At 43.6% G+C, this 27,873-nt stretch overlaps 1 protein-coding gene across 3 annotated transcripts in view; it reads right to left on the bottom strand.

Moving 5' to 3' along the window:
* Window positions 1-22,818, bottom strand: part of DOCK1 (dedicator of cytokinesis 1) — a 226,220-nt gene extending 203,402 nt beyond the window's left edge. For all 3 annotated transcript variants that reach the window (XR_004307685.1, XM_015867551.2, XM_015867552.2), the window contains exons 1-5: window positions 22,657-22,818; window positions 6,933-7,016; window positions 4,926-4,966; window positions 2,610-2,665; window positions 1,073-1,169 (exon numbers count right to left, since the gene is read on the bottom strand). Coding sequence is in view for 2 of the 3 variants with exons in the window: in XM_015867551.2 (XP_015723037.1) it covers window positions 1,073-1,169; window positions 2,610-2,665; window positions 4,926-4,966; window positions 6,933-7,016; window positions 22,657-22,702 (324 nt within the window). In the remaining variant the exon portion in view is untranslated. The remainder of the gene's footprint in view (window positions 1-1,072; window positions 1,170-2,609; window positions 2,666-4,925; window positions 4,967-6,932; window positions 7,017-22,656) is intronic.
* Window positions 22,819-27,873: the final 5,055 nt, after the last annotated feature.

Here is a 27,873-nt window from a genome sequence, read left to right as displayed (position 1 = left end):
CCTTCCTGTTACAACTGAAGATTTCAAAGGAACATTTATAAGGGATAAACATTCCTCATTAAATCCTACTTTAAAAGTAACACTTGCATTTTCATACAACTTAGTCCTAATGCTCTCATACAGTGAAAGCATGAGAAGTCAGAGCAAGGGTATCTAAAACCAAACACCACAGTGCTGGTTTACATTGGAATTGCTTTTTCAGCTTTATGTTTGAATGTTACTTGCACCCTACTTACAAATACTTTCCTGTGCTGTTTCACAGATGGTGTATCTGTCTATTATTACATTTCTCTATTTCTCTGGGCAGCCTCGTCTGGTGGTTGGTGACCCTACACAAAGCAGGGGGACTGAAACGAGATGATCACTGTGGTCCTTTTCAACCCAGGCCATGCTGTGATCCTATGATTTACCCATTTGTGAAACTTATTTACTGCTGTAAAGTTACCAGCAATGTATTCTTAAGTGCTTAGAACTCCAGCATACAAGAAAGAAAGCAAAAAAGTGATTTAAGGCACAGAATGTAAGGTCAATACATTTGAAGCAATCAATCAAGTACAAGAGCACTGACAAGCACAAGGCCTACACTGATGAATCTCCATAAGGTTGAGGTTTACACCAAGGAATTTGACATCGAATATAAGAATTTCCCCAAGACAAGTAGCCTAAAAAATTTTTCTCTGTTAAACACAGTTGCCTGCAGATTGGGAAAGCCTAATATATATCTATAAAAACAGTGTATTCTGGATAATAACGCTTCATTAAAAAAGGATTTTCTGTCTAGTTAGTCACAATTGCTCAACAAGTTATTACTAGAACAAGGTATCACTCCACAAAGCTGTCTCTGCACAAGAAATACAAAGTATTTTATAAAATATACAGGCACACTTCTGAGTTTCCTGCCTTAACACAGACGATGCTGAAGAGCTATTCCACATAAAGCAGCCTTCAGAAACCTTAAGAGGGGGAAATCCATTACCATTTTTTCCATACTTCTCACTGTACCTGTCATAGCATCCCTTTTTTCCCCACAAACCACACAATATTGTCACTGTTTTATGAAACTGGTACTTACAACGTATAATTGCCGCCATATTATAGACCATTCCCGTAGCGTTGTGGTAACCTCCTGAATCAGGGGCAGCTCGTTGGGTATAACGGTTTCATGTTGCCTTAAAAGAAAAAAAGCTTAAGTTAAGTAATATGGGGTAGGACAGCAGAGCTGTTTCTAAAAGGAACCAGTGGCCATTTCCAAAACCAGCCCAACGACGACAAGCTTCAAAAGAACACCACTTACTGCATATTGAGAAGTTAACAAAGAATATATCATCCCAAACACAGGGAACAGTGCACACCACTACCACTACGTGAGGTAAAGAATATCTCTAAGAGAGCTGAGGCTACGCTGTTATTGAGCTCATGCATTTCTCCCTGCTTCTGTCTACACTCACAAGGTACATACATACCTCACAGCACTATTTGTTATTGAGAGGCTGATTGTACAGCAAGCAACCAAGACGAAAGCCAGATACAAAGCCCATGCAGTGCCATGATACCAATGTCTAACTGCTTTTCGAATTATTGATCATACAAAGAAAATGGAGCACGCAGGTCATTACCACTTTGTTTCTGTCTGGTTTTAAAACTGTGCCATCCAAGTACAAAACAGCAGCCAGACCTTTTAATATTTCAAAAGTAGTGCACTTAAAAGTAGTTTTCTAATCAGCAAGAAAGTTGTCATTATGCAGCAATCATATGATTAGTCGTTTTATCATTTACATATTTAATAGTGTATAAAAATAAATCAGGCACAAAGGAATAAAATAGCTTAATCCTGTTACACTCCGTTTCATACCTAGCTAATCATTTATTAATTTCATTTCGAGTTTTTATCATTTCCTGTTTTTCTCCCCAGCTTTTTAATTTTTTATACCAATGTTATGAATTTTAACAGGCACAGCCAGCAATACTGGTCTGATACGTAAGGATCTGAGTTTTAACAGCAGCGCCAGCTATTTACAGCCGCATCAGACAAGGGAAACAGGAGCACCACAATACAAACCATCTCTCACTGCACAACAGTGCTCCAGGAGGGCAGGAAACTTCACAAGGAGGTTAGAAATGATGTCTGAGCAATGGCTACAGTGAGGGGTCCAGTTTACAGGACTTACTGCAGGGGTAATTCAGCACCTGAAACTTCATCTGTCTAAAGAGGAAGGTATCTCATATCAAAAGCCTCTTAATAGATTAAACAGAAGCGTTAAGTTTTGAAGGTCAAATGATAAACAAAGCTGAAATCAGGAATTAAAACAGAGATGGACTGGAAGAAGTTCATGTAAGTAGGTATGTGTCAGGGGATTCATAAAAGCTATAAAGAAAACAGATCAATAATGAGTTCTTCCAGCTTTCACATCCACACAGAGCACCTCAGCTTTGTGAAGATGCAGTCAGGGATGGCACCACTGGCAGCAGCCCCTCTGCTGCTGCACTAACACACACTGCTGGCACGAGCTCCTTAAATAGCAGAAAACAAGGAATCTGATAGTGCATTGAAATTACATCCACACAAATATCAAAATGGATTTTTTGTGGTCTTTTCAAATGAAACTCACCCTTTTCCTTCAACTATTGCTTCCTTAAGGTGAATATAGGAGGCAGGAAATATACCCTTTGAGAAGGAGAAAGAGGAAAAAATTAGTGTTGCACATAATATGTTTATCACCTAATAACTCACTAAGATACACTGCCAGGTCTGCATGGAGCCATTCACTCCCTTTTAAGCATCAGAGTATTTTATTTTAAACATACATTTAAATGTTTTAACTCATGACCTGAAGTGTTACTGATCTCAAATAGGTAACTCAGTGTTGTGGAGCACCAAGTTCTTACAAGCTGGACATACTATGCAACAGAGAAATCATGGTTGAAAGATTATACCTCTGAACCCATCCACATCACATGATGGAGACTAAGAGATGCTGCTTCATTTAGTGAGTATAGTGGTTCATAGTTGGACCATGCATCACACTGGGCCGCCTGGTTCAAGTGTGTGACATACATACAAGTGCATGCACACGCAGAACGCAGCCATCCCACATCACAACCAGAGCTTACATACCATACTGTCGTTTATCATCAACATACTGTTATTATAACAAGCCAAAACACTCTTCAGCAGACAGCATTGCAAAAGAACAGTGCTGCTTTTCTTATAATAACAGTTCTAAATTAATCTCAAGATGTTAAATGTAATAATTGGAAAATAATATTAAATCATATTTTAAAATATAATTCAAGTCAAGCCGAGCAAATAACTTCCTACCAACTCATTCATAGTGCTAGTAGTTCCATTTTCTGTTTGGGAATGCAAAGCAGTTCTTAGAAAGCTGAGTAATTCCTTCCTCAATCTGTGCTTTGCTTCCTACATCCTTCTCAGCAGAGAATAGCAGAAGTCTCTCAAATGACACTCAACAGCAGTGCTCTTTTTGTGTCATAAAGTTATGTCTACTCCAAATTAACTTAAAACAAAGCTGTTTCTTGCAAAAATAGATGAAAAACAACCTCTGCAGGAGTCACTGTAAGTACCCGAGCTCTCAGCTGCATTCCCTGTTTGAATGTGTGGAGAGTGAGGTCAGAGAGGGAGCAAGTAAGAAGTAAAAGGAACCAGAAAGCACCACCAAAACCAACCCACCCAGCAACGGGAGCAGAACAGCTTCAAGGGAGAAAGAAGGTGGCACAGGTCATTCAGGTCACCACAGCAGGAACACACTGCTGACCAGGTCTGTTGTGTGAGCAACATCAGCAGTATCAGCAATCTGGATGATACCTGCTGCCCGTCCTTCTTAACTTCTATGTGCAAGCATATCTTCCATTGCTTTTCAAAAGTATTCTATCAAAGCTTCACATTTTAAGGGTTGCGACTCACTACGATATCACGGGACTAGTTAACTTTCATAAGTTTCTACATTTAGCTGTGGTTGGACAAACACAGCAACACCAGGAATCGATTTAAGCCAAGAAGAATGCATCGTTTCTGCATAGGCTGAATGGGGCATGCTCACAAAATATGGTTTGTAAGAAATTTAGCACATCTCTGAAAAAAGCAAGTTTTAAAATAGAGTAGAACTAAACACAGAGCAGGCTTGGATAAAAAATGGGTGGGATGAACCACAGAGCTAACTCGGTACTTTAAGGCATTCAGAAACAGCAACACTGCATGCAAACATGCAAATTTTAAGTGTTTTAATTTAAAACTTAAAGAAAAAAAACACATAGATAAAAGCTGTGTAATTTTGGTTAATGACTGCAATAAAATAAAGCTAAAAAATAAAAACAGAATGCAACGTTACAAGCAGCATTTGTGTTGTTTCCTTTTTATTTCAGAAAAGCTGCTATAAACAGCAGCCCTTCATGCACGCTTCAAGCCGAACAACCAGGCTAAATTGCACTGCAGGAGATCACTGCCCCTCTCATAGAGAATGACTGAAAAATCACAATGTAGATCTCATCGCTTTCCAAGACGCAATTGCACACTGTACAAGTAATGTGTTATTTAACAGACAGCAGAGCAAACTGTCAGCCTGGAAGCAGATCAGCTGGGATGTGAAGCTCTTAACTTTCACAGAGGTGAAGGCTCTGGCACACACGTTATTGCAGAACACAAGGCTAATGCACATCAAACTATCTGGAGTTACTGCGAATGCATACACTTAAATTGAGAAGAAAGAAATAGATACACAAGTTTCTAGGTCTCATTACAGTAAGGTCCAGTTAACTTGAAATACTCCCACTGAGTCCAGGGTTGGCAGTACCCCAGTTCTCAGAGATCACTACCATAAAGCAACATAACATGGCCAAGATCCCTGTTCAGAGCAGACCCCCATAGGCACCACCAGGCCATGTCATATAGAAAAGCGAGCAGCACTCACCTTCTTGGATTTCTTCCTCAGGGTATAACCCCTGTACCAACCTGGGTGAAAAAGAGGAGAGAGCATTAAAACCTTACGCCTCCCAGCAGTGACTCCTTCCCAGCTCAGCAGCCCCTGCCTTGTTTGCACCAACACACAGTGAGCATCCCAGCTAAAAGAAAGCCTTTGAAAGTGGTAAAGCTGGAGAGGATGGGAAAACTGAAGGAGAAGGTTGTATGGCACAGCATAGTATTCCACACAATGTGTTTAATTGAGATTCATTTCACTTTAATTTACAATATACCAACGTGAACAAAATCAACTTACAAACATCAACTTCATGATACCTACAGTTTGTCCAGTTTGATTTTAACACCAGATTGGCTAGAGCCATAAGCTCTTCTTTATGACAAAGAGGGTTTAGAGAAGGAAGCAGTTACAACCCCACTGCTTTCCAAACCCTACCACAGCCCCATAGCCAGCAGCCCTCCAGGCAGGTGTGTGAACACAGCTGGACATGGGGCACCTGCAGACACCAAGGCACCTCCTGGGGCAATCCTTCCAAAGGGCCTGAGAAGGAACTTGAAGATCAAAGAGCTCAAATAATTACCCAATAATGGCAGCTCTGTGAAGACGAGAGGTAAGAATTACAGCAGCTCATTTCTCATCACAGCGGGGAAGTAATGAGTAACCACTGTACAAAATGCTTGGAAGAACATTAATTTATTTGCATTTCTTTTAATGTAAACTCATCCCTGTCCAACAAGAATGCCAAAAGCCCAAAACGATGAGTGGAAAGCACAAAGGTCTTTCTGTTATTTGAGTCAAGGGGAAAAGCAAGTCATCTCCACCACCCCTCTAAGTTACCAGCAGTCACGATTTGACATGGTTTCATGCACCCTATGCAGGATTCAATGCTTCTCCCACATTCATGAAATAAACCAATTTCAATACACAAATCTGCTTAATATTTAAATCTTTCTACTTGCTTTTATTTTTTATTAATTTTTATTTTTTGCATGAGGTTGTTATTAAATCACGTAACCTCAGATAACAGAAGAGTTACTTTGCATAGCCCAACTTGACATTCCACCGACAACCTGAATCTTACAGGAAAATGCCAACCTAAAAACAAAGAGAAAATTAATTTGCATGCAGTGATGAATCAAGCTCATTACTCCTGTTGAAATAATACTGTTTAAGTAGCTGTAACTATAAAGAAAAGTCTGATTAACCCAGTATCTAAACCTAAATTAGCACTCAGATGGACCAAAAGACCAATGTCTACAAAGTCATTCAAAACACTAAAGCAAAGGCATTTGCAAAAGTTGAGTTATATGTTGCTCATACCCCTCCAGTCTGCAGCAGGCCAGACAATTCACACTCTAGGACATAATGAAAGAGATGTATTTTATTTGGCTTGCTACTGGATCAAGGAAGAGGAGAAAAGTGTTCTGACAACTTTCACATTCTGTTGATCATCAAACTCAGCATCCTGATTCCCCTTTTCACAGATCAAGGGGGAAGGATTTTGCTACACATAGTGTTTGTACGGTTTCATATCAAAACAAAGAAAGCATCTGAAAGCCTGAAATTGGTCCACAGCACTGTAGCACATGTATCCATCTTACAAGAGAGACATAAATAATTTAGGGCCCCAGTGACTTTCAAATTCAGATTAAACTTCTTTTAGCAGCAGGTTCCTTCACATTACCCAAGGGTATCCAAAAGCATCTATCATCTCTCTAAATGTAGGACAGATACCACAATCGATCCATACAAATAAAGCTGTGAGAGCATCCATCTTTCATAGACAAGGAAACGGTTATTCACCAGGTATTGACCACACGCTTCTTCATTCACATTTAGCATTGCTTAATTCTGTGCTCATTAAAAATAATGCGTTCTGTCCAATTGCAGGAAAGCAAGTAATTCATCACCTGATAATATGGGATGATAAAGCCACAAACAGGAAGGCAATGTGATTGCAAAAACGAGCTTTGGATGGTTCAAGTTTTGCGAGCTTACCTTCATACGTTTCTAATATGTGCACAGTGTCTCCTATTTGTAAGGAAAGTTCATCTGGTCCCCTCGCATCGTAATTGTAAAGAGCTGGACAAAGAAAACACTGCAGTTAGCACATGTAAGGCAGCACAGCTTTCAACACTGTTACTTCTCCACACAGCTGATATTATCATTCATTCTTCCTACGTTCAGTCTCTCTGTGCAGCTTCTGACTACAATTGGTCAAGTTGTTCAATCCAATAGTGTGTTCCCTTAGAGCAAATCTCAACAGGCACAAACCTGCTGTGCAAAGTTAGACTGTGAACCTACTCGCAATGCTTTGCTTCTTCATAGCAATGCATTCAAGAACACCTGTAAAGGAAAAGGAAAGGCCGTTTCTCCCCATGCTTGAAAAAAGAAGTGTTGAAATTAGGAATGGCTTGAAGAATACCAGACATTCATCTCACTGCAAACCAGGTTTGATTAGGAAAAAGACATTTAACAATAACTAGGAACCCAAACAGATGCGGCCCCTAAAGCTACTTTTTGGTTTTATTTGTTTTTATGTTCCCTGTGAAAGAGGCAAAGCCTTCTGATACCTGGGAGGATCTTCACAACCAAAGGCTACAGGCCCAGTGTTTCATGAGACTGAAGTTAATGAAAGCAGCCCAATGAAAGGTTCATTCATACTCCACTTGGAGATGCTACGGATTTCTTATCCTTGTATTTCCAGTACACAAAAGGCTGAGCTCCTCTGAGCAGAGATCTCTCCTTTACAATGGGAGCTTTCAGAGCACAGCATCGAAGGAAAGCTAGTTCTTTATTTTAAGCATCTGAGAACCGAGATTTTGTTCATCATTTGCCGTAATGATCAGATTCCAATAATTCTGTTTCACTTCCATTCAAGTTATCTCTAAACTTTCAGCCATCCCTTGTGTAACCAGTGATTTCTGCCTCCCCATCGTTTCCCAGGGATACGAGCTGTGCAGCACCGCCCGGACAGGCTCCAGCTGCTCTCTGCCATTATCACTATCAGCATAGAAAGATGCAGATGCATCCCTAGTGTAAGTGAGAGCAGCCCAGCCCCTCTCCCTCTCACAGGAGGCCTTCACAGATGGTTAGCCCAAAACAATTCATAGGACATTAACTACAGGTAACACGCTCATTACAGGACACCGAGCACTACCACAAAACCCTCAAAGCAAAAACCTACAGCAGAAGGCACAAAGCCACCCTTACACAGCAGCCAGGTATCAGACAGGGCACAACCTCTGCTCCCTCCAGGCCATTTATTCCAGGTGAGCCCAGCAGGGCAGCCATGCTAACAGCAACACAAGTGCCACAGGTCAAACGTGCTCAGAAGGTACTGAATCCCACCATGCACCATAACTGGCATCAGACACACGAGGCGGGTCCTCGGTTCTTTTCTGGGTGGTATATGGAACAAAAAAGGAACAAAAAAAAGCAACTGAAATAGGAGAGAGAAAACGTATGCAGCAGAGGATCCTATGGAGTTTAGGAAAGGACACTTGAAGGTAAAAAGGTATAAAGATCAAGCGGATTGCAGAGACTAATAATCACTGGTAATTAATGAAGGCTTTAGAAAGAGATACAGTTTTATTGACATCAAAACAAGCCAAGCTAGCTGTGCCCGTTTAAAATGTTTTTTGTTAACTTTCTCATTATTAAAACGAGATAAATCCTTGCTGCCAGGTATCTGGAGCACAGTATTTCACTGCCATAATTGCTATTCTACAGGAGGAGAGCGTTCTGTGAAAAACATTAACAAAAATTAACATTTTGAACTGTTCCGAGCAGAGGAATGTTAACAGCCATGAATACATGGCACGCTTCCTAAACAGAGGCACAAGGGACGGTCTGTTTGATAACACTGAGCAGGAATTTGGTTCTGGTGAGTTTTTGGGAGTACCAGAAAGATGAAATTAATCAGTTTGCATCAAGTCTGCTGAGTTTGGATGGTTAAATCCAAACTTCTGGACTTTATATTTCTTGAATGTCACAGCTGTCACCAGCCTCAAGAGAACCTGAAGGGTGCTCCAAGTGCAGAATGAGCCCATCTGAGTCTTTGAGGCCCTGATGAGCAATCTCATCATGTAGGACCAAACACCCAAAGCATTACGACAGATTCAAAACAGTTCTGTAGCAAGTTCGCACTTCAGCGAACTGTTTCTCCAACACTTAAACTGAATAACATTAAGGATCAAAGGCAGCTGTGAATAAAAGACATTAAAATTTATATCTGAGAGTGCTAACCGGTGTGTCACAATGAGGAGGGTCACATAACATGAACTTCACTGTAATGACCGATTCTCTTGACTGAGGATGACAAGCAGCGATCGAGCAGTAATTACTACCCATGACAGCTCCCACTGACCCCAGCCGAGCAATGAGTGGTGGCCAAAGATGGAAGGCTTATATCAAAATAAAAAGAAAATCTGGCTTGCAGCAGCATTCATAGATGATGAAACTAACAACTGGAATAACTATAAACCACATCCCACCCCTGTGATTATGAAACAAGGCTCCTATGAAAGCCAGCAGCTAACCCCAGCATGGAATACTATTTACAATGCAGTCTCTCCTTAAGTGATATATGCATGCTTAAGAAGCAAGCAACAAACTCAAGAAGGATGCTGCTTTCTGGGTCGACCAGCACGCTGCCCATCCACAGACACACCAACATTTGCTTAAAGCACTTGAGCCACTTCGCCCAGTCTGCAGAATGCTCTGCAGCAGAGATGAAGGATCAGATTCCTCATGCTCAGTACATAGGAATCAGCTTCAGGAGAGCAAAGGAGCACTCTATAAAGGGACTTCCTTCCAGAGGGCAGCTCTCCCTGTTAATACCTTCAAAAGATGAAGGGAGAAGGTTTCAGTGCTCCAGAACGAGCTGCATCCTTCCCAGACATCTGTATCAGACCATCATTTCCTAATTACATTTATAAGGTCACTGTGTAGAACAGAACAACAATGTCTTCTCAAAATTAAAGAGAAAGAACTAACGAGCATTCTTTTCCAGTTCCAGGCATCGTTAGCTATGATTTCATCTGGAGTTGAAGGAATCTACTGTATTTGCACAATGATACCTATGGACACATCTCCTTGACCACCCCATGATGGGCATTCTTGTACTGGCTCATAAACAGACCGTTTCAGCTGCAGCCTTACACACACCTTGCTTATAAAAGCCAAAGTAACCCACACCTCAATGTGACACGAAAGCAGGGATTTCAGAGCACACGCAGACAATGAGTAAGGTACAACTGTGGCTCTGGAAATCTGCAGTGAGCAAAACAAGCAGTGGATGGATTCAGTATGATCTGTTACTAGGCTGACATGGACGCGGAGCAGCATTCAGCAAATGAGTTAAATTTGTCAGCCAATTTGGAGTTCTGGCTCTGAGATTCAATAACCAGAACCAAAGTGGCAGGAAAAGTGCAAGCAAAAAGAATGCAAAGTTAGAAGTGACAGAAAGCATCCCAATGGCACCTCTCCTTCATACACTGCCATTCTCTGCTTAGGACAGCTATGTTTCAGCAGCAGAGATATTTCTGCTCATCAGCTGAGCTCCCATCCCAGCCATGATGACCAAGCAGCTGGTAGCAATCTCTGCCTTCACACCTCCTCCTTCCAGGGCAACAAAGAAGCAGATCTCCACAAAAGTAATGAAATGTCAAAAGCAAAGGATTAGTGTGGGCACAGAATACACACATTTTCCACTCTAGGAGGTGATAAAGAGAAGAACAACGAATGGGGCATTACAGTAATTGCATTAAAACCCATTTGTTACTATAGAATATAAAACAAACACCTCTGCAGGACTGCACTCATTAATCCATGCGCATTAGAGAAATGAAGAGTGCTGAACCAGAGGAATGAAAGAGAGGTGAAAGAGGAAAATGGTAAAAAGCACACAAAGGTAACATCAGTGTGGGCTGAGAAAGCTTTTCTCTGTATGAAAGCTGAGAGTGCTTAAGATGGCATCAAAATGTTACCGGGAAATATTCCCTGGAATTATTTTGCATTGAAGCCCGCATTAAACATATTACACTCTGGAAAGAAAAAAAACCAACATATTTAATATATTATCAGCTTTATTTGGTCATGTAAAAAAAAAATCCAATACACACAATAATGCTTTTTCATAAAAGCAAACTGAAACCAGTGAAAAAATGATGCCTACTGCAAATCTTTACCATTGGATATACATAAGAAACCTGAAGATTCTCCTCCTTTTTATCTACACAAAAGTGTTGGATTTCCCTGCTGTAGATCTCCATTACCCACCCTGAGATGTTTCCAGTTATCACAGCTGAGGGTAATGAAGAAACAAGAAAATGATTTCACAGATGAGGATTTGCAGCTAAGCTTTGCTAAGGATCACTGCCTCATCTGTAAGGCAACCAAGCGCAGACCTTCCCACGTTACCGGAGTCACCCTCTGCTTCCTCATCCCTGGTTTCTCCAAGCTGAGATCATAGTTCAGTTGTTTTGTCATCTAAACTGCAACAAGCCAATCAATGTGCATAAGAACACACTGAATTTAGAGGTGAATCCGAGCGTGCTGGCTGAGCGAGCCAAGGGCCACCCAAGCTGTAAGCATCACTAAGCACTAAGTCAGGTTGTGGAACAGATGGCAGCACAGGGGAGCAAGATGTTTTGCAACACATCTGGTCTCTCATCACTACCCAGCACGAATTAGTAAGCTGAAGAGACTTTGTAAATGCAGGAAAAAAAATATAGAAAAAAAAACCAAACTGAAATTATTTTGCCTTCCAGAAGTTTAAGTACTGTGCGGCTGCATCCTCCAGGCAGAGCTCACGTAGGAGAGAACACGATGCTCACTTCTTTCTACATGAATAAAAATAAGATAAAGTCAAGTTCTAGACCTGTCTAAGAGTCATTCAAGTTCTGGCTTTTTCTCTGCTCACCCTTTAAGACAGACACTTGTTCTTACGGAGCGGATGAAGATGCCAACTCCTACCAGCCTTCTCCCTCCTCCTTTTTACCTATTGATCTGCACTCTGAGTGCTTCAACCAGTAAAAGCTGAGGATATGAAGTCAAAAATAGTGTTAAAAGGAAGAGAGATCACCACTGACTGTAGCATTAATCACATGGCACACAGCATAGGTAACATAAAAGACAATCGAGAACATTTAAATTAAGTTTTAGCATTAAAAAGTGCCTTAGCTGAAACACATTGTATGCTATAATCACATCAACCCAAATTCATCTGTAGTCAGGAAAACTCTGACTTCAACAAGCACTAAAGATGGCCAAGGGGCAGATGCCTTGGCATGTGTCTTCTGCTAACCCAGAATCACAGTTTTGATGTTCCCGATTTTCCTACTGCTAAAAGCAATAGTGTGGCTCTCGCTATGGTGGTCAACAGGCCATGTCCTTAAAGAAGGCAAAATGGTGCCACAGCGCACCTGAAGGACCTCCGTGCTTTGAACAGCTGAAACCTGAAATGGGCTGTACCCAAAATCTATGATGCTGTTGTGCATAAAACACATCAAAATACATGCTGGGCATGAGGAAGGAGGAAATGAGTTAAACATATCCTGAGGAAACACCGGATGGAAGAACTCGTGCAGCTTACGGTCAGTGCTGGCACAGGATGCAGTCAACAGGGGCCAGTTAATCAGACTGAGGCTGCGTAAGAGATCAGTGACCCAAGCAGGCATTTCTTCAGTGATAACCAACAAAAATAATAATACAGCAAAGAGAAAACAGAGAAAGCAAGAACTTGTGGCCAAGCACAAGAGGGCAACAGCATCAACTTCAGCCAGCAGCGCCCACAGCCTTGGAGAAGGTCCCAAATAGAGCAGCACAGTTCACAATTACCTTTCCAATCACTGAGGCAGGTGCAAACATCCCACAGACTCCATTTTAAAGCCAGTTTACAAGAGGGATTGTATCAGAGTGAGGTGCAAAGCCCTGGTAAACCCTTTTGTCCTTTCCAGGCCAAAACAACACAAACTCCCATTGCCAAAGCCTGCAGACATGAACCCCAAGCTACCAATCTGGTGCTCAGGCAGGACATGTAACTGTTGGGCACTAAGCTGGGTATGGGGCTGGCAGTGGCTGCTGGACACAGGCAGTTCCCCAGCACCTGCTGCTTATGGGATGAAGCAGAGAATTTTATGAAAATACCTTTTTTCAGCTCTCTGCTGGTGCTGCACAAAATCCAGACTGAAGGATGTTTTATCTGCATGAGGATTCTGACAAACAGCCCACACAACACTCCTGTAGCACCAATAGAGGCTGCCTGAAGCGTCAGGCCCATTTCCCCGTGTTTTTCCCCTTGCTATTGCAGGTCTCTATCTCACCAAACATATTTTTGTGAAGAGGGTGTCTTTTCCTGAGCATTTCTGCAGCAGCGAGCTTAATGTCACGGCTATATTTTAATAGTCATTTCAATGGCCTATAAAAATCAAGTTCAACGCAATAAAACTTCTATCGCACTACTGAGGAAACAGTTAGCAAAAAAATGGCCCCTGCAAGACACTCTTCACTGCAATACGGAGCTGATGATGCAGAGCAAAGAGCCTGGAGCAAGGCGACGGTGGGGTGATGGGAAGAACTACCATTTCCTACTGTGCTTCCTCCTCTGTATTTTTACCTGGAAAAGCAAAACAACAAAATCAAGATCCCTGTGTTGTGCTCTCAGAAAAGCTTGTGGACAGGGGAAGGGCACTGTAAGATTTTTACACATCAGACCTCACTCAGTTTGTTCCTGTTTACTATCAGCTTATTTGTCTCTCAGCCCTTCAAGCTGCCTCCAACAGCAAGAACTACAGGGGAAGAGCAGGGATCCACAGGCAAATAATCCCTGAGGAGCTCGCTCTGCTTTCTTAGAAACAGCAGCCAGAGAGGCAGAATTACCTGCTGAGAGCTGCAGTTTGATCCACCAACACCTCTTTTCCACTGCAGAAATAGGAAACGTGTGGCACTTCAACTGAAGTTGCATGTAGGAATGGATGTAAAAATGCAACCAAGGACACCGATCAAACAGTGCTGAATGCATCAGAAGAGCAGCGTTTTGCAAAAACAGGGGAAAAATTGTTTTTCTCCACACCAATAAGAAACCACATGACTCATGCAGCTTTCAGAAAAGCAAGAGAACTGGCTTGGCAGCTAACGCTAACAAAGAGGTTCTGTCTGATTCACTCGGGGCTTTGGAGGCCAGGCTCTGGGCTCAGCCCCATCTGGAGCACCACGCTGCCTCATGCATCCCTGCTGAGTGGTGCTGCTCAGCCACCGTCCCCCCTTGCTGCCCAGGGACGGTGCTTTTAGCTCACACACTGATGGATGTTTGCACTGGAAGAAGAAGGGAGAAGAAAATGTAACTGAGAGGGGATTCCCATTCTTTAAAACTCTGAATCGCATTTTACTCTCTCCATAAATCAAATACACACCTCTCCTGGAAGTACAAAACAGCAGAGGAACAAAATAATCTGCTTGCTCTCCCACCTTGCTAATCAATAGGATCCCAGATTTACAGCTGTAAAGCATAACTTTACTACAGGCTAATTTGATTGTTCTTCAGCTTTTTCCAGCCTAGTCCAACAAGTCAATCCAGCTCAATTCCATCTCAAGTGAGGTGCCTGGGCAGGTCAGAAGCAGCTCCCAGCCCACACACCTGGGAAGCCCCAGCCTCCAGCAGTGCTAGCCTGCACCTGGAACCTCAGGGTCAAGAGGAAAACTCAATGATACTCTGCACTTGTTACTCATTTGCTGCTTGGAAGGTTTTTAGTGGGTGTGTAGAAGGCAGCGTGTAGAAGGCCCCCCTTTGTGAGAGGTCACCCCACCTTAGGGATCAGAGCAGCCTTTTGATGGCCACCGACTTTCAGCATTCCCAATTACATCCCAAAAGCCATCAATTGAGTGCTACTATACCCACAAACATTCAGTCCCTGTGTACCTAGCCCCCCATTTCATTCAGGGTTCAGTGAGAGCCAGCACAGACACAGGAAGCACCAGCAAGACTGTCAGATCAACCTGCAGCAGAGAAGCATGCAATGAATGAAGCAACGTTCACTGTTATTCCAACCAGCTGCTATAAGAAAATAGCAAACTATTCTGGCTTTCTTTTTGGCACGTTATGTCCCCAGCACCCTTCCAACTACTGGCTCCCTTTGCCAGGAACACAGTGTGCAGCTGCCAGCAGCACCAATGGCCAATGCAGGCTGAAGGACAACCATCCCACTCTGATGGTTTCCAAAGCAGCCTAGAAGACACTGAGGCTGCTTAAATGATGAAACTTGGTAAGCTCCAACTGTCAGCACACCTTTGTGGTGAACTGGACTGCAAATGCTTTCTGCATTTGCTCAAGTGAGTCACCAATCCGAACCATTTAAATCAAGGGTTACCACAGCTCTGTAAATACAGAGGCCTCCTTCCTTTGCAGCAAGTTATTGATAAAAATCTGCTCATAAATCATTTCAAGAATACTTGCAACTGGAAACTCAAACACAAGCTGAACCCACACAAAACTTCTAAAAATGTAAACAATACCACAACTGAGTAATTCTGCTTGCTCTGTTTGAGAATGTGCTTACCTGGCTATATCCAAGTCACTGCCTTGATTTCTTTAATAAATAAGGCTCATCACACAGAGCTCAGAGCAAATCACTTCAGGCACTCCTCGAGGCCTCACTTCTCAAAGATGTCTCAACAGGCTGCTAATGAAACACCTTCCATAAGCTGCAGCCAAAGGGCTCAATGCCCCCAGAGCACACATTACCTGCACCAGCACCTCAAGAATGAGATCGCAGATGGACAGACTGCATCAGACCAGAGTCCGAAAGCCCAAAGCCACAACCACAGAAGTAGCCCCTAAACCCCCCCACAAACTGCTCTTGAGCTCTCAGGACAGCAGTGACAAGCATTGAAGCCACCCAATCTAAAGTAACTGCAGCTGTTACACTACTCACGGCAACGTCATCTTCCTTTAATCCCTACAGACTCTTAGTGACAGTAAAACGCATAAGAACAAAAACCAACGAACAAAATGTAATATTAAATACCATAAGAATATTTGGCTCTCCATCAAAACTCCAGGGTTTGTTGTTTATCCCCCTTGGAGTCACACATGATGGAAACTGCTGCCTCACAAATACCTCCGTGCCACACAAATATCTGCCCTCTACTCCCACCAGGATATCTCAGCAGCAGAATGTCCTGGGAAAAGAGCCTTCACCTACAGCTCCCAGCCCCCTGCGCTCTGTCACATCTCTGAGCTCACCCTACAAAGGAGCCAATTCCCACAAACACAGCAGCTGTCAAAGCCTTACAACAATTCTGAGCTGGTTGAGGGCACGCTGCTCCCATCACCCGGGAAGGCAGAGAACACGGTCTGTCTGTGCCCGGTGAACAGTGAACAGCGTCAGAAGAGACACAGAAGTACAGCAAAACCTTGACCAAAGTCACATGTGGACAAAAGATGGACTGCCAGCAGCAAAAGGCATCTCTGACAGGCCCAGAGCTGCACACTGCAACCAGCACAGCAGCTCTTACTGCAGGTAGAAGCCCAGATAATGCCAAAACTAAACTAAAAACACGCAGCACTTGTATTTATTCTTTGCTTTAGGTCACCTTACTGATAGCAGTAAGTGTCTCAGTTACACCATTTAGTCTCTGCACTGCAAATCTGAGAGATGGGTCTGCAGAAATAAAACAATCAGCTTCAAAAGGGAGATAAAACAAAGGAAGAAAAAAGAAAAGACCATCTCAGGTCTGATCATCTACATCTCCCAGTCAAAGAACCGACAGGGAAGACAACCAACATCTAGTCATGGTAATATGAAACATGAGCAGGAGCTCTGCTGGCACAATGATTCCGCCTTTGCCTGCTGTGATAAAGCAAAAAAGGCGACAAGAGTTTACAGCTGGCTACTGGAACAGAAGCAAACAGCTCAATGCAAGCGCCATTATTTTCCCCTAACTATAAATCTTGAAGGATAAACACTTCTCCCCACCAACGACAAGGGTGAAGCGGTGGTAGCTCATAAGCATTACTTTCCAGAGCTTTGAATTATAAGCGAGCCAGAGACTGCTTGAAACAAACAGCAAAAATGGGAACGTTTTCCATTGCGACCACAAATAAGTAGGAACAAAAATAGAGAAATCAAGCTTGTCCTATCTCCTATTTTGGGAGAACAGCCTAAGGTTTAGTCAAGACAAAGCTTAAAGGATCACCCATCCCTTTATCTACAGCTTCCCTGACCTAAACAATATGCTCAACCGTATTTCTATGTAGTCATCCAAACCAAAGCACAACCTCTCCTTTAGAGGACAGCATTTGTAAGGACAGCACTCCCCGTAACCACCTCAATCAGCTGCAGCCATTTCAGGGTCACGATCTGTACACTGGACTCATATGCACAGCACATTTTTGAAAGCACGCGTACTTTTAAATCGTTCACCATCTGTGTCAGGACTTGGAAACTCAAATATCATCAGCTACTTCCATCTGGCTCAGCGCTGAGATATTTCCTGTCCCAAAGTCCACTACAGGAATACTTTTTACATTACCAGTTGCTTTCATTTCGCTTGGTTTCTGATACACCAAATGCTACAAGAGCAGAGACAACTTAATTCCCCAATAAAAGCACCCAGCTACATTCCCTGAGCCCACTCTGTGCTGCCAACATCTCTGCCTGCAGACCAGCTGCCACAATGATGGCTGTGTTACAGGATGAAGCATCAGCTGGGAGGCAGGCGGGCTGCTAGAAAGGCAGGTACCAACTAAGCTCCCTTCCACTTTGCCCCTTAAACCAACTAAAGTATCAGCATCAAGAGGCAACTTATTTCTTTTGCAATTATTTTTCTTAATTATTTTTATTATCAACCCAGAAATCAGAGAAAACCTCTAAAACCATGTGTTCTCAATGTGGGCATGCTCAGCTCCTGGCCTGGCATCAGCACCCTTCCCTGGGAGCTGGGCGGTCCCAGGGCTCAGCCACGCTCCCCATCATGTGCTGCTTTGATATGCAGGACTTCAAATCTAGAGCTGTCAGTACTTCCGTGCTTTGTTTGGAGAAGGAGGAAGATGAACACAGAGCATTTCAGAGCCGTGAGGGGCTCAGGTGCCCCGCAGCACTCAGTCCCTCTGCATGCTGTGGTCTGTACACTCCTCACCTCCCACCTGGACTTCCAAGACATCACGTGTCCAAGTGGTTCAGGAGCAATGTTCCATGCAGCTCTGCTGGCAATCAATGAGGAATTTACCATCTCCAGCACTGCATCCATTATCCAAGGAGAACAATGCAGTTTGCTGCTGCCAGCACGCAGCATTTCCCCAGCACTCCCACTTTGTGCTCCTCAAAATGCTGCGTGCGGCTTCACGTGGGATCTGATCAAGGTCTCTCCAAGCTCAATGAAGTTGTGAAGCTGGTCAGAACACAGCGCCCAGGAGCCGAGCTGGTCATGTACACCTTTACTTTCTTCATGTCCCTAAATTACAGAGCAAACCCTCCACAGCTCACTCGTTTCTTCAGGGTAACACAAAGGCTTTTTGCTATTCCAGCTCCCCTCGGTGAAATCAATTACAAGAAACCTCTGCAAACATTTTATACAAAGGTTTGTGCTAAAATAACACAAACAGCACCCTAAAAAAGCAGCGCCGCTAGGAAATACTAGACACGTTAGGAATATAGTGCAAGTGTGGTGGCCAACAGTTACTCCAGTTATCCATCTGTCTCCTTTGTTATGTGCACGGTTATATAATTGCACATAATAGTTCTCAATGTAATTATTTCATGTTAGTTACAGAGCTATATGGAGCAGAAAAAATATTTCAAGAGATAGTTCGTATTTTGCAGATAAAGCTGGAATTCCGTAACTGCTGCTCCCTGTGTCACAAGTCTTTATATCCATAATCATATTTAAGGTACCAATAACATAAACACAAGACTGATAATGCTCTAAATGTATAGAGAACATAGAGAAAGTTTCACAACCACAAACATTTATCTTTTCAAACACTCTTTTGGTTTAGATACAGCACTGTTTCCATTTTCCTCCAAGCTCAATGAAGTATTTCATTAACTCATTGAGGAACATATTAAAAATAAACCCCAAAACCCTACAGTTCGAATGCAGCTGAGGTCAGCCATCCTTGCATCTTTTCAGCTTTGAGGTGAGTACAGACATGAGATGGTTATTGCTAACGGAGTAAATGCTTTCCAACTGGATTAGCACTGGATCCTCATTGGAGCTTCGATTCATTCATCTAGGTCGGCTTCCAGCTATTTATCTTGAGTTAGACACATCCACAGGTGTTTAACAAGATGTATTGGATTTCAGTCCTAGAGGATTACTAAAGAGCTGGGAAAGGCATGTGGTCAGCAGCCAACACGGGACAGTCTCCAGAAACACAAGTATATCCCAAATATGCTTAAGCCTGTAGCTGCAAGCTAAGGGACAAGCTCCCTGGAGATGCTGTTTTGGCTTTAAATTGCATTCAGTTTACTTCCCCTATTCCTGAAAATTTGGCCCATACATAATATGTATTTATTTTACATCAATAAACACAAAATAATAATAACAACCTAAACCAAGCAGTCATCGCAAGCAATAGACAAACAGGAAAACCAAATAAACTGATAAGGTATGTACTACTTCTTCCCGTAAAACATCGGACCAGGACCTTGTCCTACTGTTACTTCCATACCTATGTATGATGTGAAGCGTAAAACCCCACTGTATGAAAATTCCCCCTCTTCTTCTCTCTTCTAGGACCAGAAGTGTTAATTCACAGTGGATAAACTCCCAAAGCAACCCAAAACTCAGCAGAGTCCAACCAATGCTCAGCATCGTGCCTGCAGGCAGCTGCTAGTGATGTGCTGCTCCATGCCTACAGCAGAGCCATAGCACAGAGCTACACGGTACCATCCAGCATTGAAGTACAGCACGTTTTTAAAAGCTCTTATAAAAACTCCACGAACCTTTCAGATCACAGACGACACGCATGAAAGGTCTGGGGTAGTTTACCATCCCTATAACATCGCATTGCTCGTTAACTCATCCCACTGCAAACCCTAAAGGTTTTTCACCTGCAGCTGTGAAGCAGAGAAATGATTAGCAATAAAGACAAACAGCTGAAGCTCACAACTGTCACAACACCTTTTCATTAGGCTGGAATAGAGGCTGGTACCTCCCTTATCTCAGGATATTTCAAATGAGGGCCAAAAGCCAAGGTGCTACAGCTAAAAATAAATGCCCCCAGTCACCACACCAGCAACCCACAAATACTGGATATTTTTTGGCACTACAACATCCTGACCTGAAAATCTGGCTAAGTCCATCCTATTTCAAAGCATCCCAAATTAGGCAGGTTATCATTTGCCCGTCGTAACAAACCAAACTGACCAGTAACAAGGAAAAAAGTCCCAAATGAGGCAGCTTGCAGCAAAATTGGTTTCCTTCCTGGGTTGGTTTGTTGTTGTTACAGTTGTTTGTTTTCAAAAAGCACGTGTGGAAACACAAATCTTACTCAGGACATTGCTTACCTGGGCTTATCAGGTGCTGGTTGAGGACTGAGAACTGCAGACACCACCTCAAGCACCTGCACTACCCTGTCTACATGGGGAAAACCAGAGAGCAACCAGGTGAGCCACAGAAGTGCATCCACACTACATGGACAGTCAGAGATTGGCAAATTACTCAAGCAATGCTGGTATCTTTGATATACTTAACATTACCATTGGCCTACTACCTGACATTGCACTTCCAGGCATCAGGTGCCATCCTGAAGTAATGCATTCAATACAGCTCTACAGCTCCAACTGGGATAGGCAGCAGATACACACAGCTCCTGGACTTCCTGATGGTCCTGCTGAGAAAGCCATGCACCCACACAGCTACCTCCATTCCCAAGCATGCCACATCCCAACAATGAGATGAGAGCCAAAAACACAGAGCTACAATGGTGAAAGAAAAAGATGAGCGGCATCAGGAGTGCAGAAAATCTGCAATTCAGCTGTTCATTTTCCTCTTTCAGGCTCCCTGTGTGTTCATCTCATACATCCCTCATGCTATTCCATCCCCACCCATTCCTCATCCCGCCTCCCCACGCTCACAGCCCCACCAGGAAGCAGAGCTGAGTCACGCTCACGGCTGCCCTCAGAGATAAGTCTTATGTGCTGCTCCCTGCGTGAATCCTGGGCACGAAGGAGCTGCTGGAACCCAGCACTGTGGGATGGGATGGGGGAGCTGAGCAGAAAGAGCATCTCCTCAAGCAGCTGCATCCAATGTCTCCATAATTTACTCCCCATGCATCGCCACCAGCAGCCTTTAGGACTTGAGAAGTTAAGAGTTGTGCACAGGAACATGCTAATCTAATGGGGGAAAAAAGCTATATATGCATTACATATAAACATTTGGCTTTTACAGACACATACACTTCTGCTCTCCCCCAAGGTAAGCAGCATAACCCACAACCAACAACACCCTCCTGCTGATTGCTGCTTCTCTTCAGTGCAATGCCCACACTCCATCAGCTCAGCCCTGCAGAGATGGATGGCAGCTCCATTAGCAGCCCTGCTTGGAGGACGCAGGCATTGCTGGTTTGCTGTCATACACCACTGTTCTGCTGTCATTCTCCAGCACTGGTTGTGGCAAACAGTTGAGAAGACAACATTCCTTTATTAGGATGTTCACCTTAACAGTGTTTTCTCCATTGCACGACTTCTGAATTGCAGGAGGAGCCTCTGCTGAGCACCCTGAGCCCATTCAAGAGTTACTGCTCCAGCACACTCCCAACACAAAACTGTGCTCTATGAAGCCACAGAACAAATCAAAGACTTTAGTTTTTAATTATACCTACATTCACTCTCTACAAATGCACCTTCCCACACTGGATACCCAAAGCTTTTATCTCACCACACTCAGCTGCCTCCATAACGCCTTGTTCTCACACAGCAAAGCATCTCTAGGATATTATTGCCCTAAAAAGCACCTCCAGCGTGAGGCATCACCCTGCAACACACGCTGCATGCCCTGCAGTGCACTCAGCTTTGCAACACCAGCTCACAATGTGGGTATGCACAACTGATCTCAGCATCAGTGCAACACTGCACTGGAGTGCAAACACTCCATCTCTTATTTCCCAACGGAACACTCGGGTTTGTTATTCCCTCCTGCCGCTTTTCTCCTCCTCAATCCCTACAAAACACTTTCAATCCCAACGAAACACCCTCCGGGCCTCAGCCCGAGAACAATCCTCCTCTGTGCAGGGGACGGAAACAGCCGAGGGCGACATGGATCCTCAGCAGCAGCGGGGAAACCTCAGCACATCGAGGGGCACGGGGAGAGGCCGGTAAGAGAAACCCGTCTAAGCCAGAGAGAGTGGTGCTCGTGGCGGAGTGAGGGGAGAGGAAAAAGCACACAAAGCTGGAACTTTTTGCTCCAGGACGACTCGAGTACGGGCTGAGCCGCGCTCCCGCACTAACTCCTCAACTCCACCGGCCGGCAGCTGCGGGAAGGGCGGCCGAGGGCCGGGATAGAAGCGCTGGGGAGCAGCCCTATGGAGCAGCCCTATGGAGCAGCCCCGGGGCTCCGCTCTCGCCCCGCAGATCCCACCTGGAAGCTGCGGCCCCGCCGGGCCCAGCGCAGCCCCCGGCCCGGAGCAGAGCGTGGGGGGGATCCCCGCTTAGTTCGCGGAGCGCCGCAGCGCAACAGGCGGGCACGGAGCCCGAGGGGAGGCGGGGAGGGTCCTCACCTACGCCGTATTTCTCCTCCCTTTTGGTGGGAACCCAGCGGGTCATGGCGCTGGGGCGGCCGGAGCGGGCGGGGATGCGAGAACCCCGCTCCTACGCCGCCATTTTCCAACCGCGGGACGGGAAAAGTTTCTACCGACGGCAGTCATGTGGTGCGGGCGGAGCCAGCGGCACGGCCCGGCCGGGGGGAGCCGGCACTGGGCAGCCCCTGCACGGCGGAGCCGGCCCCGCCTTCGTGGCCGAGAACCGGGGGGGTGCAGAGCGCTGATCCCATCCCGGACGGGACCCAGCGGCTCCGCTATGGAGAGCCGGGCAGCTCCAGAGCTGAGGGTATCCCGGCCTCACTGTGCAGGAAAGCATCGGTCCCACTCAGAACCGGCTCTGTATAAAGCAGCGTGTTCCTCTTTATCACACCGGACCGCTTCCCAACTCTTCCAAACAACGTCGAAGTGTTGGTTACTTTGGTTTCTGCCGTGTTCCCCGCCTGGTCAGCGCCCAGAGATGCTGCACTAACTCCTGGTATCACAGGGCATGTAGGGTCACTGTATACAACAGCACTCGTTATCACCAGGCTTGGAGCCAAATACTTGATCCCCAACATCTGAATGAGGCTACACCTCATTCTACAAACCTTCCCTTTTCCCATCTTTGGGATCCATTGCCCAGGTCACTGCCTGCAAGTTCAAACTAACCTGAATTTCATTGCTCTTGTCCTACTGAACTCAAGGGCTGCTGTGATAAATCCAACCTTTGCACTTTCCCACATTATGTCCTGGAGTGAAGAGATCAAAAGATTCTCCAAGTCAGCTGCCTGGCTTATCATCTTTATCCTGCATTAATGAGTAAATGATGAGAGTCTTACCAAAGACAACTTACAACAGAGCTCTTTGATTTAACAGGTTTATTTTTCATAAGATAAATCAAAGTGAATTAACTGGGATAATGGGCATACTCGTCCTGTTGCTGTAGTCGTCTTTATAACTTCTTTGTAAGGCAAGCAAAAGGGGAGTGAAATGGAAAATCAGTGCAGAAATAGTAGTTATTTCTAGTGACAAGTCCTGCATGGCCACAAACTGCACCAGGGGAAGTTCAGATTGGATAGCAGGAGGAATTTCTTCATAGAAAGAATTGGGTTTTGGAACAGGCTGCCCAGAGAGGTGGTGGAGTCCCTATCCCTGGACATGGCACTTAGGGATGTAGTTTAGGGGTAGGCAGTCATGGGACTTGATGATCTTAGGGGTCTTTCCCAACCTCAGTGATTCTTTTAGTACTGATATATTCTTTTCTGTGGTGCCAGCAAGTACCTGTAGCAAAAGTGAAGAATCTGAAGGAGCTCAAACATTAAATGGTTTAAAGACCTTTAAGACTATTAATATAATAATCTGCTACAGAGAACTTGATTTACTTTCATTTAAGTTACTGATAAAGAAGAATCACTTCCATGGACACCATGCTAGCTTTACAGATACAGACAGTGAAAAAAATGATACAAAGCAGCACCGATGTTAATTTTAACCTGGAAATAGTTGTAATTAGCTTGTGTGTGGCAAAAGAAGGCGGTGACGGTGTCTACTAATGAGTTACAGGCACTATAGAACAACAGCAAGTAACAAAGAAGGAAAAGTAGCTCACCTCCTCCAACAAGTAGCTATGGCTCAAGAAGAATGCAATCTCTGTCCAGGGAAAAGCTGCTTCTATGGCTGCAAACCCTTAAATGAGGATGAGAAGGGCTGGATCCTCACCCTTCCATTCATTCAGATGTATTGCTTGCACCTGAGCTCCCTGGGTTAGCTATGCTTGCTCACTTGGGGTTCACCTGTTGGTTCAGTCTGTGACCTGGCTGTTCTGCTGCAGCTTGTAAAGCGGCCTTGTGCTGTTTGCTGCCCTTTCTGGGCCCCGACGTTCAAATCTGAAATTTAAGCTAGAAGAGAATATTTTCCTGCATGAAAAATGCACTGCTGACACCTTTCTTCAGGTGTTAATCAAGGTTAAATTTGATTCTTCCATAGATAAGTGAGACTTAATGGAAGCATACGCCTTCACTATATGGGAATTAGGAATGCTGTGGTTCCTAAGGTAGGAAGAGCCCTGTCAGTGAGGTTGGTTTTTTTGGTTGTGTTCTGTAATTGCCTATAGCACAAACAACACAAGCAATCCCACAGCCAACATAAAGACACACATAAGGTTCTATATTCATTTTATTACTTTCCACATTTTCATTTTAATGAAAACCTGTTACGAATGCCATTGAAATTCTGATACCCAGTAAAAAATCCTCCTCCTTGTTCACAACGCATAAATATTCCAATAGTAGATTTTACAGCTAGGAACAACAACAAAAAATGGTAATAGGATAGAGCTGTAATATTGAGAGAGTAGAAGGTTTTTATTTTTGCTCCAGCAAATGTAATGTAAAGTATGCTTGTGAAGAATATTTTTCATTAACTGTAAAGTGCTGTAGCTGACATAGTTTACATACTTGGGCATAATATGTTTCTTCACACTGTGCGTGTATGCTTTTCATTTGTGAAGAGGAAACTGAAAAATGTTCCTTTCCATAAAATAGGAAAGTTTGATCACATCGCTATGTCAGCTCTTTGGATTCTCACCTTATTGTGTAATGCATCCCATGGAATTGGAGTCGCTTCTCCTGAAGCAGAGAAACATTCCTTTTCCTCAGAGTAACTCCAAGGGATCCAAATGCAGCGTTTGGCCCCAGATGAGATTTGAAAATCACGTCAGAGAGATTAGGAGAGTCTTTGGGAAGGGATGGGTGGAAAAAGAACTGCTGCTCTGAATTAAATCTATTTGCGATGGGTAAGACTCTATAGACGTATAGATGCAGTTGAGTTGTATTTCATTCTTGCTGAGTATGGCTACACAAGAGGAATCTTTGTTCCATCTCTGTTCAAAATCACTTTTTAAGGAATATTAATATTCCCCTTTTTTTGTTACTGTCAAACCATGTAGGTAAACTCCAAATTTACACATACCGTGCAAATTCCTCTTGGAAATATCCTTCCCTGGAGATGATGCTGAGGACTTATAAAATCTTATAATAAATGACTGTTTCGCTTTCCTATCTCTGCTGCAGATATTCTGTTGGAAATGCTATTGTTTCCTCTACAGATCCTCGTCATCTCTTATGCTGTACAACTTTCATTTGGGGTGAATGGCCTCCATGCTCTCCGATCATCTTTGCAGTGAACAGCTCCCTATATTTGGGTATACATGGAGTTCTTTATACCCGACATAAAGTCACTTTTAAAGTACAGTTTTGTTACGGCGCATTGCTCTTGGTCAGAATGGAAATAAAATTAGTTTTATGGGTGTGGGCGACTAAAATGACTTCAGCCTTTTATCCTGGTGTTATATATACCCAATATATATATATATATATATAATTACCTAGAGAATCTCCTCCAGATGAATATGGGAGAATTAAGAAATAACGTTTTTACGTATCAACTTACTGATATTTTTGGTTGAACAGACCAGATTTTAGCCTAAAAAAGTGAGGTTTGGTTGTTGGTAACGAAAGCAATTTGGCTCCATTGGAAATTGCACAAAGTGTTCTTGCCATATTATGCAGAAAGTGGTATAATGAATAAGACATCTTCACATGGTTTGATGTTTAAATGCAAATGTGTGACCACCTTGTTACTCTTTATGAATACACAAGAGTTTCCGAAGTGATGTATTTTAGGAAGGGTATGATTATCATAGATAGAGCTTGGTTTATACCCTGGTATTTTATTTTGTGCTCGAGAATAAAAAGAAATCAGATGAGTTTTACAGCGCTGCAGTAAATGGCTTCATTTCTACTCAAGGGGAAAATCTGTTTTCTGATCATACCAGAGTGTAAGATTTTACATTCTTTGGAGAAAAAGCACAGGGAGGTTTTATGAGGGGTCAGCCTCTTCTATCCCCCTGCACTTGGCACAAATGCCATTTATGCTAGTAGTACATCTTGTTCTGCAAAAAGAATAGCAAGCAGCATGTCCCAGGTAGTGTGTTTGTTTGACTGACAGCAAGTATTTTGGATGCTGTAGTTGTCTTGGGACAGAATGGATGCTCTACCAATGGGAACCTCCTCAGCAGGTGTCAGGAGTGCTTACTGCATCCCTGCTTTCCAGCCCTTGCAAATCATGTTGGGAGCACGAGGAGCCGAAGCGGTGCAGTTTCTGTCCTGCCACACTGGGTTTATTCTGCAGGACCAGGGGAGCTGATGGAGCTTGGCTATAATGTTAGCAATTGCAGGTTTATCCAGCTTCATGGTTTTATACTGAGACTGGGAAGGTTTAGGTTGGATATGAGGAGGAAGTTTTTCACCCAGAGGGTGGTGAGCCACTGTTCACAGGTTGCCCAAGGAGGCTGTGGATGCCCCATCCCTGCAGGCATTCAAGGCCAGGCTGGATGTGGCTCTGGGCAGCCTGGGCTGCTGGTTGGTGACCCTGCACACAGCAGGGGGTTGGAGCTGGATGACCACTGTGGGCCTTTGCAACCCAGGCCATTCTGGGATTCTATGATTTCCTGGTACCCAAATTTCCATTTAACCCAGCTTTAATATTTGTCTTTCCAACTGAAATCCTGAGCAACTGCATTAGGGGCATATTGCAAGTTCCAAAACTTGATGCTTCATTCATTCCTTATAAGAACAGGACTTTAACCCAATTCTTAATAGCAATGTGCTCTTCCCAAGGAAGTGCTCAGGAACATCACTGCAAATTTTACAGTCAAGCCCAAAGCAGTTAGAGGAAAAAGTAGTACAAATCACTGTGAAATAAAGGCTAAAATATAGTTTACTGTTGCTTAGTGGCAACCTGATCCTCTTTGCAGTAACTTTAAATAACCGACAGTATAAGGTTTTATGTGTGGGTGGGTTTTTTTCCTGTTCAGTGGTAGTTTTTTCATATATTTGATATTTATACTCTATAAGAGGTTATGAACTCTATTTACGTACCCTTAAGCAAACTCGAAGCTAACGGGCAAAACGAAATGCTTTATGTAACAACTTAGGGAAGAATTGCTCCCAGAGACCAGTTGGTTTGCTTTATGCATCCCAACAGATGTATGGCTTAAAATATAATGCGTTATGTTCACAGTAGTTAAGAACGTTTTTCTGAAAAAAATAGTGAAAAAGACGTATTCTGATAACCATATTCTGCTAGATTCATTTTTCTTATTGTAAGACAGATAATGATCAGATAGAGAGGAGT

Source organism: Coturnix japonica, chromosome 6, assembly GCF_001577835.2.
Source record: "Coturnix japonica isolate 7356 chromosome 6, Coturnix japonica 2.1, whole genome shotgun sequence".
In the NCBI taxonomy this organism is placed as follows: domain Eukaryota; kingdom Metazoa; phylum Chordata; class Aves; order Galliformes; family Phasianidae; genus Coturnix; species Coturnix japonica.
This window is presented reverse-complemented; position numbering and strand designations above follow the sequence as displayed.